A 21922-nucleotide genomic window follows, 5' to 3' on the forward strand; every position below is an offset into this window, starting at 1 on the left:
AGCTGTACCACACTTAGTCCAAATAATTATGACGTCTCGAAAGGCTATTATATATATTATTTTTTTTTTGCTTTTGGAGACGTCATAAATATTAATTATTTGGACTAACTAAGCATAGATGCATATAGAGGGGTATTACATCTATGGACTAAGTCTTCTCCGTTAATACGTACGGGTGTTGGGATAAGCATGAAGAGCCTTATAATTATACATGTACATTACAATTAACTAAACTTTTGTTTGAAATGCACATGAGTACTATGAAGAGTTAACGTCATAAACACAAAATACAAAAATAAATTTATAAAATTTGTAGCTTTTGCCAAATTGAGTTATCTTCCCTTGCCTGAATTGCACAATGATTACAGAACTTGGCAGATTTTTCTAAATAGTAGCTATCTCTAGAATGATCTACGCAGTGTCAGCTTAAAGCGGCATATAAATAGAGAACTTTAACACTTATAACAGTATTTGCATACTTTGTCTTTAATAACAAAACATCATTACATTGTTTTAATACGAAAAATGATGGGATTTTGATAAACCATTCCTGGAACAAAAGGTAATATAGCAACTTCTGTTATTTCAATTTTTTAAATAATAATATTTGTTCAGTAATCCTTCATAGATTTAAACTAGGGATGAAGATTACCAACGGAGAAATGACAAAAATCGAGGGACAGTCGAACTATTGGGTCTTTTCGTCCCTAAACTCGTTCGCCCTATGATATTTCTTCAAAACTTGATGATTTACCTGGTGAATTCATCTGGTCAAATGAAGCTATAGAGCTCTACAAAACAAATATGCAAAGTAAAAATATTAGAGATAAATTTAACAACTTCATACAAAAAGATTTTGGTGAAGTCAACGAAATGGTTGGCGAATTCAATTCAATTTTAATAGAAACAGCTTATATGTCCTCAAAATTCATTAAAAGAGGTAATCCTAAAAGAAACAAATCTAATAAAACACAGAAATAACCATGGTTTTCGGAATCGTGTGAAGATCTGAGGATCTCTGTTAAAAACTACAAAAAATTGGTCAACAAATTTCCCTTCAATGCTGAATATAGAAAATCTTTTTATACTTTTCGCTCTCGCTTCAGACGTAGATGTAAATATGAAGAGAAACAGTACAAAGAAAAGATTTGTAATGAGTTGGATAATTGTGTAAAATCCAACCCTAAAGTTTTCTGGAAATTGATTAACAAACTCGATCAGTCATCAACTTGTAAAACAAATGAATTATTACCTTATAATTCTTTTAAGGAACACTTTAAAAAACTAACTCTTGAACACCCCGAAATGAATCGTTTTCAGGAAAATGTCACAAAAATCTTTGAAAGTCTTTCGACCCTGGAAATTACTGAGGAATTTCTATCAGTTCCAACCTTGGAAAAGTGTTTAACAAGATTATGAAATTGAGAATGGAAATGGGGAATGTGCCAAAAAGACAATGCCAGATTATTTAAATTTACACAATGCAACAATTTGATAAGCAAAAACCAAATTGGTTTTATGGAACATAATCGAACAGCTGATCATATTTTTTCATTGAAATCAATTATTGAACAATACATGTACAAGACTAAACATAGGAAAGTTTATGCTGCATTTATTGATTTTAAAAAAGCCTTTGATACGGTATGGAGAATTGGATTATTCCATATACTATTAACACATGGTATGCATGGTATTCCAAAGAAAATTTTTAACATAGTTTTTTTCAATGTATACCAAAACAAAGAATAAAATAAAATTTAATGATGGTTTAAGTACATCTTTCATATCTGAAAGAGGTGTCAAACAAGGCAATGTTCTAAGCCCTTTGCTATTTAATATTTTCATACGACCGCAAAAATTTTAATTTTTCATCGTATATTGCTATCACGTTGGCGTCGTCGTCGTTGTCGTCGTCGTTGTCGTCGTCGTCGTCCAAATACTTTTAGTTTTCGCACTCTAACTTTAGTAAAAGTGAATAGAAATCTATGAAATTTTAACACAAGGTTTATGACCACAAAAGGAAGGTTGGGATTGATTTTGGGAGTTTTGATCCCAACATTTTAGGAATTAGGGGCCAAAAAGGGCCCAAATAAGCATTTTCTTGGTTTTTGCACAATAACTTAAGTTTGAGTAAATAGAAATCTATGAAATTTTGACATAAGGTTTATGACCACAAAAGGAAGGTTTGGATTGATTTTGGGAGTTTTGGTTCTAACAATTTAGGAATTAGGGGCCAAAAAAGGGCCCAAATAAGCATTATTCTTGGTTTTCGCACAATAACTTTAGTTTAAGTAAATAGAAATCAATGAAATTTAAACACAAGGTTTATGACCACAAAAGGAAGGTTGGTATTGATTTTGGGAGTTGAGGTCTGAACAGTTTAGGAATTAGGGGCCAAAAAGGGGCCCAAGTAAGCATTATTCTTGGTTTTCGCACCATAACTTTAGTTTAAGTAAATAGAAATCTATGAAATCTAAACACAAGGTTTATGACCACTAAAGGAAGGTTGGGTTTGAGTTTGGGAGTTTTGGTCCCAACAGTTTAGGAATAAGGGGCCCAAAGGGTCCAAAATTGAACTTAGTTTGATTTCATCAAAAATTGAATAATTGGGGTTCTTTGATATGCCAAATCTAACTGTGTATGTAGATTCTTAATTTTTGGTCCCGTTTTCAAATTGGTCTACATTAAGGTCCAAAGGGTCCAAAATTAAACTTAGTTTGATTTTGACAAAAATTGAATCCTTGGGGTTCTTTGATATGCTGAATCTAAAAATGTACTTAGATTTTTGATTATTGGCCCAGTTTTCAAGTTGGTCCAAATCGGGTCCAAATTAAACTTTGTTTGATTTCATCAAAAATTGAATAATTGGGGTTCTTTGATATGCCAAATCTTACTGTGTATGTAGATTCTTAATTTTTAGTCCCGTTTTCAAATTGGTCTACATTAAAGTCCAAATGGTCCAAAATTAAACTAAGTTTGATTTTAACAAAAATTGAATTTTTGAGCTTTTTTGATATGCTGAATCTAAACATGTACTTAGATTTTTATACGACCGCAAAATTTGAAAAATTTTTCGTCGTATATTGCTATCACGTTGGCGTCGGCGTCGTCGTCGTCGTCGTCGTCGTCGTCGTCGTCGTCCGGCGTCCGAATACTTTTAGTTTTCGCACTCTAACTTTAGTAAAAGTGAATGGAAATCTATGAAATTTTAACACAAGGTTTATGACCACAAAAGGAAGGTTGGTATTGATTTTGGGAGTTTTGGTCCCAACATTTTAGGAATTAGGGGCCAAAAAGGGCCCAAATAAGCATTTTCTTGGTTTTCGCACTATAACTTTAGTTTAAGTGAATAGAAATCTATGAAATTTTGACACAAGGTTTATGACCACAAAAGGAAGGTTGGGATTGATTTTGGGGGTTTTGGTTCCAACAGTTTAGGAATTAAGGGCCAAAAAAGGGCCCAAATAAGCATTATTCTTGGTTTTCGCACAATAACTTTAGTATAAGTAAATAGAAATCAATGAAATTTTAGCACAAGGTTTATGACCACAAAAGGAAGGTTGGGATTGATTTTTGGAGTTGAGGTCACAACAGTTTATGGATTAGGGGCCAAAAAGGGGCCCTATTAAGCATTATTTTTGGTTTTTGCACCATAACTTTAGTATAAGTAAATAGAAATCTATGAAATTTAAACACAAGGTTTATGACCATAAAAGGAAGGTTGGGTTTGATTTTGGGAGTTTTGGTCCTAACAGTTTAGGAATAAGGGGCCCAAAGGGTTCAAAATTGAACTTTGTGTGATTTCATCAAAAATTGAATAATTGGGGTTCTTTGATATGCCGAATCTAACTATGTATGTAGATTCTTAATTTTTGGTCCCGTTTTCAAATTGGTCTACATTAAGGTCCAAAGGGTCCAAAATTAAACTTAGTTTGATTTTAACAAAAATTGAATCCTTGGGGTTCTTTGATATGCTGAATTTAAAAATGTACTTAGATTTTTAATTATTGGCCTAGTTTTCAAGTTGGTCCAAATGGGGGTCCAAAATTAAACTTTGTTTGATTTCTTCAAAAATTGAATAAATGGGTTCTTTGATATGCCAAATCTAACTGTGTATGTAGATTCTTAATTTTTGGTCCAGTTTTCAAATTGGTCTACATTAAGGTCCAAAGGGTCCAAATTAAACTAAGTTTGATTTTAACAAAAATTAAATTCTTGGGCTTATTTGATATGCTTTATCTAAATATGTACTTTGATTTTTGATTATGGGCCCAGTTTTCAAGTTGGTCCAAATCAGGATTCCATATCAAGTATTGTGCAATAGCAAGAAATTTTCAATTGCACAGTATTGCACAATAGCAAGAAATATCTAATTGCACAATATTGTGCAATAGCAATTAATTTTCAATTGGAGTTATCTTTCTTTGTATAGAATAGTAGTTGATAATATATGTTGGAAATTTGCCAGACATGACTATGATGTCATTTTCTATTTTTATTTGCCAATAACTTTATGTAAATAACTTCATTGGAAATTTGCCAATATAAAATGTTGCTGATGAAGCTTTTTTTCCTTATCTTATCTAAAATGTTTTAGATAATGTATGTTGGAAATTTGCCAGACATGACTATGATGTCATTTTTCTATTTTTATTTGCCAATAACTTTATGTAAATAACTTCATTGGAAATTTGCCAATATAAAATGTTGCTGATGAAGTTTTTTTTATTGTTTTATACAATAAACAATGTATATTCACTTTTACTACCAACCAATCTTTACCATTCAGTGATAACAAGCACTTTATTTTACATTTTAATATTTTATGATGTATTTAAAAGAGTAGTTATTGTTGCAAACTCCATTAGAAATTTGAATTGATATCAGTTTTGGAAAAAGGGAAACGGGGATGTGAAAAAAGGGGGGGGAGGGGTTTAAATTTTTCTCATTTCAGATTTCATAAATAAAAAGAAAATTTCTTCAAACATTTTTTTGAGAGGATTAATATTCAACAGCATAGTGAATTGCTCAAAGGCAAAAAAAAACTTTTAAGTTCATTAGACCACATTCATTCTGTGTCAGAAACCTATGCTGTGTCAACTATTTAATTTTAGATTTAAATAAGAAGAAATCTTTAATTGATTTGTAAAATCTTGACATTTGTTTTGTGTAAAAAAAACCCATGTAATGTCAAAAATTTGATCACAATCCAAATTCAGAGCTGTATCACGCTTGAATGTTTTGTCCATACTTGCCCCAACTGTTCAGGGTTCGACCTCTGCGGTCGTATAAAGCTGCGCCCTGCGGAGCACCTGGTTGATTATGGGCCCAGTTTTCAAGTTGGTTCAAATCAAGATCCAAAATTATTATATTAAGTATTGTGCAATAGCAAGAAATTTTCAATTGCACAGTATTCAGCAATAGCAAGAAATCTTCAATTGCACAGTATTGTGCAATAGCAAGAAATTTTCAATTGCACAGTATTGCGCAATAGCAAGAAATCTTCAATTGCAATTTATTGTGCAATAGCAAATATTTTCAATTGCACAGTATTGCGCAATAGGAAGAAATATCTAATTGCACAATATTGTGCAATAGCAAGAAATTTTCAATTGATTGGAGTTATCTTTCTTTGTCCAGAATAGTAGTTGAATCAACTTAAATCATTGTTTTATACAATATACAATGTATATTCACTTTTACTACCAACTGATAAATTAAAACAATCTTTACCTTCAGTGATAACAAGCACCTTTTGTTACATTTTTGTCGAGCCTGCAACTTTTGTTGCAGAAAGCTCGACATAGGGATAGTGATCCGGCGGCGGCGGCGGCGGCGGTGGCGGCGGTGTTAGCTCACTTCTTAAAAGCTATATATTTTAGAAGGTGGAAGACGTGGATGCTTCATATTTTGTATATTGATGCCTCATGTTACGAAGTTTCCGTCAGTCACATGTTCACTGTCCTTGACCTCATTTTCATGGTTCAGTGACCACTTGAAAAAAAAGTTCAGATTTTTTGTAATGTTAAATTCTCTCTTACTGTAAGTAATAGGATAACTATATTTAGTATGTGCGTACCTTGCAAGGTCCTCATGCCCGTCAGACAGTTTTCACTTGACCTCGACCTCATTTCATGGATCAGTGAACAAGGTTAAGTTTTGGTGGTCAAGTCCATATCTCAGATACTATAAGCAATAGGTCTAGTATATTCGGTGCATGGAAGGACTGTAAGGTGTACATGTCCAACTGGCAGGTGTCATCTGACCTTGACCTCATTTTCATGGTTCAGTGGTTATAGTTAAGTTTTTGTGTTTTGGTCTGTTTTTCTCATACTTTATGCAATAGGTTTACTATATTTGTTGTATGGAATGATTGTAAGGTGTACATGTCTAGTGGGCAGATGTCATCTGACCTTGACCTCATTTTCATGGTTCAGTGGTTATAGTTAAGTTTTTGTGTTTTGGTCTGTTTTTCTCATACTTTATGCAATAGGTTTACTATATTTGTTGTATGGAATGATTGTAAGGTGTACATGTCTAGCGGGCAGATGTCATCTGACCTTGACCTCATTTTCATGGTTCAGTGGTTATAGTTAAGTTTTTGTGTTTTGGTCTGTTTTTCTCATACTTTATGCAATAGGTTTACTATATTTGTTGTATGGAATGATTGTAAGGTGTACATGTCTAGCGGGCAGATGTCATCTGACCTTGACCTCATTTTCATGGTTCAGTGGTCAAAGTTAAGTTTTTGAGTTTTGGTCTTTTTATCTAATACTATATGTCATAGGTCAACTATATTTGGTGTATGGAAATATTTTATGATCTATATGTCAGTCATGCAGGTTTTATTTGACCTTGACCTGGTTTTCACGGTTCATTGCTCGGTGTTAAGTTTTTGTGTTTTGGTCTATTTTCTTAAACTATAAGCAATAGGTCAACTATATTTGTTGTATGGAAGCTTTGTTAGCTGTACATGTCTGCCTGGCATATGGTTTAACTGACCTTAACCTCATTTTCATGGTTCGTGTTAAGTTTATGTGACAGTCGTAATAAAGCTTTATATTTAGGAGTATCAACATAATATCAATGATTAGTAAAGAAGGCGAGACATTTCAGTGTGTGCACTCTTGTAATATTTTATGATGTATTTAAATGAGTAGTTATTGTTGCAAACTCCATTAGAAATTTGAATTGAGATCAGTTTTGGAAAAAGGGAAAGGGGGATGTGAAAAAAAAAATGGGGGGGAGGGGGGGGGTTAAATTTTTCTCATTTCAGATTTCATAAATAAAAAGAAAATTTCTTCAAACATTTTTTTGAGAGGATTAATATTCAATAGCATAGTGAATTGCACAAAGGAAAAAAAAGTATTTTAAGTTCATTAGACCACATTCATTCTGTGTCAGAAACCTATGCTGTGTCAACTATTTAATCACAATCCAAATTTAGAGCTGAATCCAGCTTGAATGTTGTGTCCATACTTGCCCCAACCGTTCAGGGTTCAACCTCTGCGGTCGTATAAAGCTGCGCCCTGCGGAGCATCTGGTTATTAATAATATTGTTGAAAATTTAAAAAACAATAGCACAGACCCTGTGCTAATTGGTGATGATAAGATTCATTGTTTGTTATATGCCAATGACTTGGTCCTTTTGTCAAGTAGTCCAGAAGGACTACAATGTAGTCTTGACACTCTAGCTCAGTTCTGTACAGATTGGAAGCTGGAAGTAAATTCTACAAAATCAAAAGTCCTAATATTCAATTCTAACGGCAAATCATTTCAAAACTTTTTTACTAATCAACAAATGTTATATTGAGACAGTTGATAAATATTGTTTAATACCTTGGGATAACTTTAAAATGCAATGGCAAATTTAACCCTGCCTCCAATTTATTGATGGAAAAGGCTAGAAAAGCTCTATTCAAAATAAAGAAATCTCTTAGTCTTAACAATCCATGTAGACTTTTAGAAAAACTTTTTGATACAATGGTACTTCCAATTTTATAATATGGAAGTGAAGTATTGGGGTATTGAATCAATTCAAAAAAATACTGAGAATGAGCCATATGAAAAGTTTCATATAAAATTTATGAAAGAAATTCTTGGGGTTCACTGTAAAACTTCCAACCATGCATGTCGCAGTGAGCTTTGTAGACTCCCCTTAAAAGCTAAAATTTTGTTGTCTTCCATGAAATTTTTAGATCATTTAATCTCATCTAACAAGATCTTAGCTCATGACATATATTTATTCAAACAAGAAAAAACAACCTATGGACAAGCAGGGACGGATCCAGAACCTCCATGTCTGGGGGGGGGCACCATGAAACCAAAATTCTATATTTTTTTTAGAGATGTAAAATTATCATCGTATATGCGAGTGTGAGTGGGTTTTTTTTTTTTTTTTTGGGGGGGGGGGGGGGGGGGGGTCAGATAATCGTTTCTATATTTCTATCTTTTATTTTTTTTACTCTTTCATTTTATCATGACTTTATTTTCCTGCCAATTAATTCGTCCTAAACCTGCATGAAATATTTGCCACTGGATGTTAAACAACCAACAATCAATCAATATTTTCTTTATATTTCATCACCTTTGTATTCTGTTATCTATATTTTTTGGCCTCGCTTCAGTCCAGACTTACTTTTTGCCCATTATTCTAATATCTGTAAAACACTGTAAATTCACAAAAATACAGTTTTGAAGAGAAAAAAAAAAAAAAACATCCATTCACAAGAAATGTTATTTTGAGTACTGTATTTTGGAATGAAGAGATATCCCAAATATAGCTGTATACCAACATTATCGACATTAAACTTATATTTGTACCTATTTTTTAAAAACACAGATCAGAAGATTTCACCTGGTAATCGATCTTAATCTGTATTGTGTTATATATTATAAACAAATAAAAATTCGTAATATTCCAATCAACATGTAAATAATGTATTTTACATAAAAGCTTAAATTGCAAAGAGACATTACACACAGGTGTCAATATTTACACACCCACCGATAAGTTGTCATAAATCACGCATGTGGACGCTGGTGTTAATTAACGGCCAGTTTAAGAAGTCAAATCAAGCTGTGATTAATTTCCGCTCTAGATAAGCAGATTTAGTAGCAATAAAATTATGTTAAAATTTTTTTTTTAGTGACCTCAACTGGGGGGGGGGGGGGGGGGGGGGCACGTGCCCTGTGTGCCCCCCCCGGTAAATCCTCCACTGACAAGTAATATGAAGAAATGTATCCATAATCTGGGTTTCTTGTATTGAACATCTTTTAATGTACCTATTAAACCTATGCTTGCTCAAATAAAACAACGAATTCATGACCAAATTTTACAAGAACAGAATTCATATATTACAGAATCATCAAAATTATCATTTTTTCTACATTTTTGTTTTTCAAACAAACGTGCACACTATGTTGACCAATTGAATATGTTGAAAGATAGGGCACCTGGCAAAACTAAGGCTAAGTGCACACAATCTTGAAATTGAAAGAGGTAGATACATGCAAGTTAACAGAGAAGAAAGGTTGTGCAAATTATGTCATAATAAAAATATAGAAGGCGAAAAACATTTTATCTTGCACTGCACAAAATATGAATCACAAAGAAATGTTCTTATATCAAAATTGTCCTATTTTAAAAATTAAGACAAACAATCCAAAACTTCAAACTACTACTTAATAGCAAGTGTAAAAAAACACTTAGATTAATATCATCTTTTATTAATCAATCATTTGAATTAAATTAAGGAAAAATGTCCTTATAAATGAGTAATAAGAACAATTTGAAGCTATAAATTACTTATGTCAGTAGTCTATTCTTACAAATTAACATATATATATTTTGATATATTTATAACTGCACAGTTCATTGTTCGAAATGTGCCCAATGATATGCTTTGTAGTATTGTTTAATTGCTGCATCATTACTATTTGTATACTTGTTGTATGGGCCATTGCAAATTATTGTAATTGAGTTTGTGCCAATAAAATATTTGTATTTGTGTTTCTAACGTCGGATTACTTCGCCCTTGTTTTGAAAAAAGTGTTTACTTGTATGCATATAATTCAGTCAAACTAAAGATATTAATTGGTAATTGACGGTTGTAGTGAAATAAAACTATGTTTTGCCCAAGGATTTAATAATCAATAACAAAATTAAGTAAAATTAATGATTTTGACAGGCTTGACAGATCTAACATATATACATCCTTGGTTTTGCCACATTTTGGGTATTTTTTAATATATTATAAAAAATGCAAAATGAAAATTGGACATAATATAACTACTACAGAATATAATTGTTGGTTGCACATTATGTATGTCATTATATATAGTGATTAAAGTAACAAAACATAAATAATGTCAAATAAACTCAGCGGTAAACTGATCATGACGGGGATTTGACAGACAACTACATGACCAAAAGAAAAATGGTGAGCAAACATGTATACAACAGTCCACAGAAAACTAAAAACTAAGCAACACGAACAGTTCACCATGTTCACCCAAAAAAGTTTCCATGGGCATTGCCTTAGGGCGGAAACACAGGCACTTGTCTCTGAAAAAAAATTCCTATATACCATAATGTTATATAAAGGTATGTAGGAAAAAACAATTCTGAGACGAGTGCCTGTGGGTGGAAAATATGATTTTTTTTTAAGGGTGAGCAGATCTTCATGTTCCAACGATAATGGAAATAAAAGTTTTGATGTCTTATTTTGGGAATTTCATCGCATAAATAAATTGTTTCATTATTTTTTTTGTCAATGTATTATCATTTATAACATGACATGTTTTTCCTTTTGATTGAATTCTACATCTGAAATAAGCTTGAATATGACATTGACAATGATTTCGTAGAGTAATAAGGGCTGTAAAACATTAAATAAACAGCCTGTACCGTCACAGAGGGGATGACACAATGTTAAAATAGAAGGGAATATGATTTTGTTCTTTGAACATGGTATAATTTCCTTATAATAAAATATATAATAGATTTAAGCTATCTATATTTATAATTTGATTGAAATATCCTATGGTAGGGTTCTTTAATTGATAGATTTTGGGAAAATCAGGCTATTTATCTAAATTAACATATAGAGCATAAAATAATGACTTTCACTAAAATAAACTATACATTTTCTGTGCCAAATTAATATCTTTTTGTGCAATTAAGCTGGTTGACAAGAAAAAGAGGGTTCCTAAATTGTGTAATGATCTTTCAACCCAGACCTTTGAAACTTCACAGACAGATTGCACATACATTGAAGTTGTGCACCTGCTAAAATTGAAATATTTGAGAGATTAAAAAACATTTTCCAATTTCAGTTGAGACCTAGAAGATAAATCTTTGAGTGACACCATTACACAACTCAGCTTGCAATATACTCAGAAATGGATGTCTGCCTTTATCATGCTGACAAATGTCATTTTGACATCGTCACAAGAGACATAGAAAAAGCTAAGATTATACCAAGAAATTATGTTAAGAGGCTAGCAATGTGTGTGTGCTCTTGTAGGAAAAACAGTAAGTGAACTTTAAAAAATTAAGGTGTATAGTTGAGATAGTCCTGTCATAAAAGTCATTCTAAGTCTCTTATTCATTTTTGAAATTTTGCATTTTGTGAGGTCAGTGGAACTACTTGCTGTAAACAACAGTAAGGTAAATAGTAGCATGTAATAGGAAAGGAAAGAAAGAAACCAATTCGACAACCTAATGGTTATGCAGCTGTAAGATATTGATTTACCCTAATTTATGTTTTAAGAACTACAAAATCAATGTCAGCAATAAACTAATGTTCACATGCATTTATAATTATACCAATCTTGCAAATTCATTGAATTATTTACTAACATTATCATTCAGTATTGTTTTCTAGGGTTCCTTTTTGCATGATTTAACATCATAATAAATAGAATTTTGCATTTAGTTCAAAAGAGGTTTTGTAATTACTGTCTCCAGTAGTGTCATGTTGCTTCAGCAAACAAAATATGTTTTTTTGTGTTTTAATGGCATGTTAAAATGACTAACATTGGATTTATATTCCATTTTGTTTTGTAGAATTTAAGATAACAGATGAAGTCAGACAATTAGATTTGCAAGAAATGGCAAATTACTTGGGAAACTGTATTAAGTCTGAGAAATGGCCAGTTTCTCTTGTTACAATGCTCAAGCCATTGTTACTTGATGTGAGGCTACAGCAATATAGTCAAAGTATGCTTGTGTGGATTTTATATAACGCTATTTATTGTCAGACCTATAGCCAATTAGATTCTTTGATAAAAAAGAAAAAATCTGATAAAGTTCCTAAAAAACCTGAACAGAAAATGACTGCTGTACAATTTAATCATATGATTAATAAAAAATGGAGAAACAGTTTATACAAAATAGAAGTCATAGTTCCAATGTTTGCTGGAAACACTAAGGTACTGCAAAATGATGAAAGATTTCAAAACTTACAGTTAAAACACAAAGATGTAGTGGTGAAAATAGACAACAAAGCTAACAGTGAGTTCATGGATAAAAATCTGAAAAAGACAAAAGTCAAACTTGGAGGAAAGGTCAAAGATGGACTTCATGAGATGGCAAGACATCTAATTAAAATTGGGGAAGATATTCAGAATATTTTAGATAAAAAGCGATCAGTAAGTAGTCTAAGAAAGTATATTGATTAGAAATCTTTTTTGAAAGCTATGAGATTCTTGTAGATTTATATGGATTTTTTTTTTATAGCATTTGTGTTGGTCAAAGTGTGAGTGTTTACCCTTCTTATCAGAGCCTCATTTGCAAACTATCTTTGAATACACAGCATACATAACCAGTCCACTGCAGCAGAAACAAATAAGCTGGGCTTTGTCTTTTTAAATCATGCAATATTTGCATACTTAATCCAAAGCATATGCCACATTGTTAAAACAATTACATGTTCATCAATTAGAGTACTCTCTACAGGGATTAAACTAAGATTATATAAACAAATATATTAACATGATTTTGAAATTTATTTTACTAGGACATTTTTCAAAAGAAGAAAATGGCTAGACTGCAAAGAAAAATTTATCAGGATTCTAATATAGATGAACCTGATGAATCATGTATGTATTTATTATGGTTTGTATCAGATATTGACATCAGTTGGATGTTATAGCTCTAAGATATATAACACCTGTTTTAAACAATTTTACTTAAAACTGATATTATTCTGAATGTACTAGATGTTGTGCATATTCTTTTTTATGGTGGAGGTATAATATACCTGTAAATTAAATCTCCACATGGGCAATTTGATTATTCTATAAATATAATGTACGGATTCATTAGACAGGTTGATCCTGAATTGAAATATAACTGCTATTTAAAAATTCATTTTTATGCCCCAACCGTAGTGAAGGGGCCTTAAAGTTTTACCCTTGTCCGTCTGTCCATCTGTGAATCCCAAAGTTAGTTTCTGTTCTTTCACTTTAGTTTGCCTCAACCAAATGTTATGAAACTTATGCACAATGCTTATAAACATAAAAAACAGATCAAGTTTGAATTTTGGTGGTGTCACTTTTACCGTTCTAGAGTTATGTCCCTTTATAAATGGAAAAATTGCCAACTTTTTTTGTTTCCATTCTCTAACTTTAGTTTGCCTCAACTAAATGTTATGAATCTTTTTTACAATGCTTATCACATCAAAGCACAGATTAAGTTTGAATTTTGGTGGCGTCACTTTAACAGTTCTAGAGTTCTGCCACTTTATAAATGGAAAAATTTCAGTTCTCTTACTTTAGTTTGTCTTAACCAAATGTTATGAAACTTATACACAATGCTTATTACCATAAAACACAGATCAAGTTTGAATTTTGGTGGCGCAACTTTAACTTATCTAGATTTATGTCCCTTTATAAATGGCAAAATTGCTGAATTTTTAGTTTCAGTTCTCTCACTTTAGTTTTTCTTAACCAAATGTTATGAAACTTATACACAATGCTTATTACCATAAAACACCGATCAAATTTGAATTTTGGGGGTGTTTCTCTAACATTTTTAGAGCTATGCCCCTTTATAAATGTAAAAATTGCTGAATTTTTAGTTTCCATTCTCTTAATTTAGTTTGTCTACTAACCACATGTTATGAAACTTGTACACAATACTTATTACCAGATCTAGTACAAATTTGGGTATTGTAACTTTTACCATTCATCAGTTATGTCCCTTTGTAACTATTTATGACATGCAAGCAGGGACAACAGCTGTTTCCCATGGACACATTCCTCATTTATTTCTTGAAAGTTAATATGAAATTTTAAATATTTTTTATGCTGAAACCTTAGTTCAAAGCTCAATTTTTGTTAGAACATGAGATTCTCTTTCAAACTAAAATATCAGTCAGTCTGTTTTCAACAGATTTAGTATAGTATGTTATGGCAGTCTGAAAAAAGAAGGATCTTGCCAAAAGATAGGTATCAATAATATATAAGTCTTAAAGTGTTGATAAATTGACATGGATTCTATTCTAAAGTCAAGAACTTTAAAACTTGTGGGAATACTTTAAGTCATGATGTTACTTTGTAAATCATTTGGATATGCTGGTTTAAAATAAAGTGTTGTTTTAAATTTCAGTGCTATACAAAGAAGAAATGACAGATTTATACAAAAGAAGATGTGAAGCAAACAGAATTGGGTATGTTTTTATGAAAAGATTGCATGAAATGCAATCAAACCTTATAAGACTGACTTGATATCTAAATGTTCCAAGGCTTATAACTACCTTTTTTGATACACAAAATATAGTGCATTGATCAAAACACTCTTTATATCCTATCCATGACCATTTCAAAAAATTTATGGATGACAACAAATGGAAGTTTTTACCGACCTTGACTAGCAATACAGCCCTTGCATTATTTTATGGATGTAATATATGCTTAGGTATTTAAGGCATAAACTATTATTACACTAGTCAAGAAAATTACATAATTTTTGCCAGGTGCAGGAATTTAATATTTGTTCTAAAAATAGAATGATGTCATTAACATTATCTTTAAAAAATTGGAGTTATCTTCCTTTGTCTAATTGCTTTTAAATCAACTACAACCAATGCAATAATTAATTTTACTTCCCACTGATAAATTGAAGCAATCTTTACCATTCAGTGCTTACAAGCACTTTGATTAGACAATAAAGACAATATTTATTTATAATAAATGCATATGGTTAATCAAAGATTTGTATAGTGAGAATTTCACTTTCAGATTTTTAGGTTACTGTTCAAGTTTATTTTACTTTGAAATAAAATAACAATGAATAATCAATTCTGACAGCATGCTCTTCAATGGTGTGCCAAATTTGTCCAATAATTTGATCAGAAACAGCTTACAGGTAGGCGAAATAAAAATATGTGGTACCAGTTACCCCACTACCCTTCTTTTTAGTCTAAATAATAGACCCTGAAGATTTGTTTGGTCATTTGTCATTAAGTATTGTTAAAGTCAGTTAGACTCAATGTAAAAAAAAGCCCAACATAAAATAAAATAAAATCCCTACCTACCTACCCTAACTTTTTCTTTAGATGTATCTGGAACCACACATACTATTTTATTTGGCCTTAACTTAAAATACTTGGTTGTGGGTTTGGGGAAAGTTAGAACATTTGATCTATGTTAACTTTGCTGTTTGTGAGAAATGCAAGTACTAGTAACTAACTTTGGTGATAATTTCAGGAACAAGACAAAGACACCAGGAGCTTCACTAAAGGATGGTCACTGTATGAACTGTCTTGATAAATTTGTTACACTGAAACATCCAGATGTCTGCAAATATCATCCAGGATTCATAGGTAAATAAATATTAAATAGTTTGTATTCTCAATGGTTTGGATCCTGAAAAATATTATCACATTTATAATATACTGCTATAAGAGGGTAGTACTTGGGGTACCTTCATGACGAATAATGGTAAAAATTCTTGCCAAATGACGTTAACAGTAATTTTTCGTACATATGACAATAAAATGTACACTTTCTTTTAGACGATAAAAAAATCAACTGATTTTGACAAATCACGATAATTTTTTTCCAAACATAACAGTGACGGTAATTATTGAGACCTCTGACGAATCATGATAAGGATATTTTGACAAATCACAGTAAAATTTGAACCAATTTGACGCTAACAGTAGCTGAAAATGACCTTTTGAGGCATGACTGTAAAGGGCATTCCTTCCCTCCCTTAAGTACATTCTATACAGATATAACCTGTTTCACAAATTTTGAATAGATTTTGATCCTTTGGATTATTCACTCTACATTTATCATTTTTTTTCAATATTAATATGCAGTTCAACTTGGTCTAGATAAAATTAAGAATGGAAATGGGGAATATGTCAAAGAGACAACAACCTGACCAAAGAGCAGATAACAGGTGAAGGACACCAATGGGTCTTAAACGCAAAGTAATTTTACATATTTGTAGTAAGGTTCTTGAAATAGTTTCATACATATTTTATAAGAATAAAAAGAAGACAAGACTTTATACATTGAAATACTCTTTGTCTCTTTCACTAGGGGAGATTCAATTTCAGATCTTACTGGAATTAATAATACCAGTATATATTTTTTGTTTTTCAAGATTTTCTCTGAAACAGATATTCAAACAGATTAAGAACGTAAAAAAGGAAATAACCAAAGTTTGTTTATAATGCATTTTTATAGAAATTATGATGACTATCAAATACTAAACTACTATTTTTATACGACCGCAAAAATTTTAATTTTTTGGTCGTATATTGCTATCACGTTGGCGTCGTCGTCTGCGTCGTCGTCGTCGTCGTCCGAATACTTTTAGTTTTCGCACTCTAACTTTAGTAAAAGTGAATAGAAATCAATGAAATTTTAACACAAGGTTTATGACCACAAAAGGAAGGTTGGGATTGATTTTGGGAGTTTTGGTCCCAACATTTTAGGAATTAGGGGCCAAAAAGGGCCCAAATAAGCATTTTCTTGGTTTTCGCACTATAACTTTAGTTTAAGTGAATAGAAATCTATGAAATTTTGACACAAGGTTTATGACCACAAAAGGAAGGTTGGGATTGATTTTGGGAGTTTTGGTTCCAACAGTTTAGGAATTAAGGGCCAAAAAAGGGCCCAAATAAGCATTATTCTTGGTTTTCGCACAATAACTTTAGTATAAGTAAATAGAAATCAATGAAATTTTAACACAAGGTTTATGACCACAAAAGGAAGGTTGGGATTGATTTTTGGAGTTGAGGTCACAACAGTTTATGAATTAGGGGCCAAAAAGGGGCCCAAATAAGCATTAGACCATAACTTTAGTATAAGTAAATAGAAATCTATGAAATTTATACACAAGGTTTATGACCATAAAAGGAAGGTTGGGTTTGATTTTGGGAGTTTTGGTCCTAACAGTTTAGGAATAAGGGGCCCAAAGGGTCCAAAATTTAACTTTGTGTGATTTCATCAAAAATTGAATAATTGGGGTTCTTTGATATGCCTAACTATGTATGTAGATTCTTAATTTTTGGTCCCGTTTTCAAATTGGTCTACATTAAGGTCCAAAGGGTCCAAAATTAAACTTAGTTTGATTTTAACAAAAATTGAATCCTTGGGGTTCTTTGATATGCTGAATTTAAAAATGTACTTAGATTTTTAATTATTGGCCTAGTTTTCAAGTTGGTCCAAATGGGGGTCCAAAATTAAACTTTGTTTGATTTCATCAAAAATTGAATAAATGGGTTCTTTGATATGCCAAATCTAACTGTGTATGTAGATTCTTAATTTTTGGTCCAGTTTTCAAATTGGTCTACATTAAGGTCCAAAGCGTCCAAAATTAAACTAAGTTTGATTTTAACAAAAATTAAATTCTTGGGCTTATTTGATATGCTTTATCTAAATATGTACTTTGATTTTTGATTATGGGCCCAGTTTTCAAGTCGGTCCAAATCAGGATTCCATATCAAGTATTGTGCAATAGCAAGAAATTTTCAATGGCACAGTATTGCACAATAGCAAGAAATATCTAATTGCACAATATTGTGCAATAGCAATTAATTTTCAATTGGAGTTATCTTTCTTTGTATAGAATAGTAGTTGATAATATATGTTGGAAATTTGCCAGACATGACTATGATGTCATTTTCTATTTTTATTTGCCAATAACTTTATGTAAATAACTTCATTGGAAATTTGCCAATATAAAATGTTGCTGATGAAGCTTTTTTTCCTTATCTTATCTAAAATGTTTTTAGATAATGTATGTTGGACATTTGCCAGACATGACTATGATGTCATTTTCTATTTTTATTTGCCAATAACTTTATGTAAATAACTTCATTGGAAATTTGCCAATATAAAATGTTGCTGATGAAGTTTTTTTTATTGTTTTATACAATAAACAATGTATATTCACTTTTACTACCAACCAATCTTTACCATTCAGTGATAACAAGCACTTTATTTTACATTTTAATATTTTATGATGTATTTAAAAGAGTAGTTATTGTTGCAAACTCCATTAGAAATTTGAATTGATATCAGTTTTGGAAAAAGGGAAACAGGGATGTGAAAAAAAAGGGGGGGGTTTAAATTTTTCTCATTTCAGATTTCATAAATAAAAAGAAAATTTCAACATTTTTTTGAGAGGATTAATATTCAACAGCATAGTGAATTGCTCAAAGGCAAATAAAAAAAAAGTTCATTAGACCACATTCATTCTGTGTCAGAAACCTATGCTGTGTCAACTATTTAATTTTAGATTTAAAAAGTTTGAAGAAGAAATCTTTAATTGATTTGTAAAATCTTGACATTTGTTTTGTGTAAAAAAAAACCATGTAATGTCAAAAATTTGATCACAATCCAAATTCAGAGCTGTATCACGCTTGAATGTTTTGTCCATACTTTCCTCAACTGTTCAGGGTTCGACCTCTGCGGTCGTATAAAGCTGCGCCCTGCGGAGCACCTGGTTTGTTGTTGTTGTTGTTGCTGTTGTTGTCCAGTTGCTGTCTAACTGACTTTACCTCATTTCTGTTTTTATTTCTATTTTTAAAAATTTCATTTTATGTTTATTTTTTTATATAGATCTTGAAGGGAACTGGAATTGCTGTGGAATGAAATCTCAGTTTAACCAACCAACACTGAAAGAACACCAAATCACTGGGTAGGTGGCAACAGCAAAGATAAAGTTGATCAAATTAAATACCGGTAGATGAAAATGATTAAGTTTGATGATGCTAATATCTAGTCTTCCTTTTTAAACATAACTTTTTAGCTCAGATATCTGGACAATGAAAAGTAATAGCTCGGTGTTATTTGGTATCTGTTGTCAGTCATTCTATCAAGGATTACAACTTCTGCTCTGACACTACTGATTAAAGGCTTGATTTTCAATTTCAATATTTATCTACTTTTGACAAGTTTTAGAATTTCTACCTTTTCCTTTAAAAGTTGCATAGATAGACAACAACTGATTCAACAAAAATGCCTAGTGACACATTGTTTACAAAATACCAATATAAAAGTAACTCTGAACTTACTGTTTATTTGAGTTATTGCCCTTAAATGATAATTGTATTTTTTCATATACATGGATATAAAAAATGACACACCGAACAGCTGAACCAATTTCAACCATATAAAACATTATTGTTCCTAAGTGGGTGAATTACTAAACAAACCAAATGGATGCCATGACTTAAATTTTAATATGATGTGCTGCTTTTGGTTTTTAAGCAACAGCATGATAAAATTCTCGATATATCTATATTAAGCCCAGGCTCACAGATGTACATTTTTATGGTTATTACAGTTTACTGGTCCCACATAGAACCCCTTTCCTCCTGAATTCTGTATGCATTATATTCAATTTTAAGAGATGTTTCCTTTTGGCCTAAAAATTGGTGACAAAATTTAAAAAAAGAGAGTTCATGCATAATAAGATACATGAATATTCTTTATTTTGTCTTTGAGGAGGCCAGAAAATGGTTAAACATTATTTGAAGGTCATTTGGTATGGATGTAAAATGAGTGATAGAGCCTTCCATTCTTGTTTTAAAAAATAAAAACTTTTGGTCTTCATATAATTGAAACCATTTCAATGTTTCTGTAGTCTGTTCCCCTCTTTCATATTCAAATAAGCTGCAATAAAATAATGAAGATTTTATTTTGTAGGTGTTCCAAAGGAGTGCACAACTGGAGACACGGTAAACCCCTTAAGCAAACAAAGATAAAAAATTATGTAAGCATTATATTCAATTTTAACAGACAGATGTTTCCTTTTACTTTGAAAATTGGTGACAAAATTTAAAACAGAGATGATTCAGAACAAGATATATTCTTCATTTCATCTTTGATGAGGCCAGAGAATGTTTAAATATAGTTTGAAGGTCATTCGAGGGTATCATCAGCTCAGTAGTCAGTGCTTTGGTAGTGACATGATTTAACAAACTTTACTAAATTTGCCCGTTTATAAATTTTGAAATTATCAAGAAACTAAGGTTTCAACTCCCTCAGGCAAAGTTGGCTTTAGATAAATTTTAGGTATTTTTGACATATAGCTCTTCACGGTTTCGGTACTTGTACATCTTCGGATTTCAAATGTTTGGCTTTGAGTGTTCCTGATGAAGTTGAATCCAGAAAAGCGCTTCGTACGCAAGAAATTATTAAACGTGTTGTTTTCAAATTATTACATCACTGGGTCAATACCTCTGCTGATGGACTATCTCTCCCCGAGGGTATCATCAGCTCAGTAGTCAGTACTTTGGTACTGACAAAGTACTGACATGATTTAACAAACTTTACTAAATTTGCCCGTTTATAAATTTTGAAATTATCAAGAAACTAAGGTTTCAACTCCCTCAGGCAAAGTTGGCTGTAGATGAATTTGGCTATTTATTTTAAGGAACTTTGACATATAGCTCTTCAAAGGTTTCGGTACTTGTACATCTTCGGATTTCAAATGTTTGGCTTTGAGCGTTCCTGATGGAGGTAAATCGGGAAAAGCATTTCGGACGCAAGAAATTATTTAATGTGTTGTTTTCAATTTTTTGACAAAGATGTAAAAAGATTGATTCAGGCTTCATAGAGCCTTTTATTCTTGTTAAATTGTAAATTTTGTTCTTCATATTTTTAAAACCATTTCAAAGTTTTTGTACCCTTCTTCCATATTCAAAGGAACTGTAATAATATAATAAACATTTTATTTTGTAGGTGTTCGACTGGAGTGCACAACTGGAGACATGGTAAACCCCTTAAGCAAAAAAAGATAAAAAAAAAATCCATGAAGATATAGTAGAATTTCAGACAAGCTGGCAGAAAGTTTGAAAATGAGCAATTTGACTAACATTTGCATACAAGAATAAAAGTTTCTATTTTTTTTTTAAAGATATATTGCATGTTATTTATATTACATCAGTTTTGTTTTTATTTGCATTCCAGACTTGTATATGTTATATGATATTTAGGGTTAATATATATCAATTAATATTACATCAGTTTTGAACATTTATGTGTAATGTTTGTCAACAAAAGGCCACTGACACTTTGTTTTTCCATAATATAGGTTATAAACATATTGGAGGTTACTTTGTTGTTTCTTTTGACTGATCACATCATAATATTATGAGATACAATTGTACACAATTAAAAGAGAAAATTGTTATGTGTGTTCTGTTCCATTTATTACATATGAATCTGACAAAAAAAGGTATGCTGATTTTAAATTATGAGAGAGGAGTAGGTTTGGCTTGGTAAAGGTCTATTTCGGCTCCAAATATTGTATTTTTTTTCAAGATTTTTTTATTATTTTGAATTAATACATTGTTTTTGGTTGGAAATTGAAACAGAACAATATTTGTACAGATTTTATTACAAATGTCCCAGGTAAAAAAAATAGGGATTTTCCATGAAAATTTCC

General features: G+C 31.4%; 1 protein-coding gene across 3 annotated transcripts; it reads left to right on the forward strand.

The window, feature by feature from the left end:
• The first annotated feature begins 350 nt into the window (after positions 1-350).
• Positions 351-21665, forward strand: LOC143079668 (uncharacterized). 3 transcript variants are annotated; one of them, XM_076255140.1, is made up of 9 exons: positions 351-562; positions 11341-11539; positions 12074-12657; positions 13026-13107; positions 14618-14678; positions 15718-15833; positions 19090-19168; positions 20179-20245; positions 21217-21665. In XM_076255140.1, exons 2-9 carry the CDS (start codon positions 11407-11409, stop codon positions 21250-21252), a joined length of 1158 nt encoding a protein of 385 aa, XP_076111255.1. In that variant the 5' UTR covers positions 351-562; positions 11341-11406; the 3' UTR covers positions 21253-21665. The 3 variants fall into 3 exon arrangements, with proteins under 3 accessions (XP_076111255.1, XP_076111257.1, XP_076111256.1); XM_076255142.1 differs by having other exon boundaries at positions 12074-12201; XM_076255141.1 differs by lacking the exon at positions 20179-20245.
• The last annotated feature ends 257 nt before the right edge of the window (positions 21666-21922 follow it).

Source organism: Mytilus galloprovincialis, chromosome 6 (genome assembly GCF_965363235.1).
Source record: "Mytilus galloprovincialis chromosome 6, xbMytGall1.hap1.1, whole genome shotgun sequence".
NCBI lineage: Eukaryota > Metazoa > Mollusca > Bivalvia > Mytilida > Mytilidae > Mytilus > Mytilus galloprovincialis.

Excerpts from the sequence above, each read along its gene's own strand:
- LOC143079668 (XM_076255140.1), top strand. The coding sequence starts at position 11,407 with ATGGATGTCTGCCTTTATCATGCTGACAAATGTCATTTTGACATCGTC. Across the intron at positions 12,658-13,025 it reads TTTTAGATAAAAAGCGATCA|GACATTTTTCAAAAGAAGAA; the intron begins GTAAGTAGTCTA and ends TTATTTTACTAG. Across the intron at positions 20,246-21,216 it reads AAACAAAGATAAAAAATTAT|GTGTTCGACTGGAGTGCACA; the intron begins GTAAGCATTATA and ends TTTATTTTGTAG.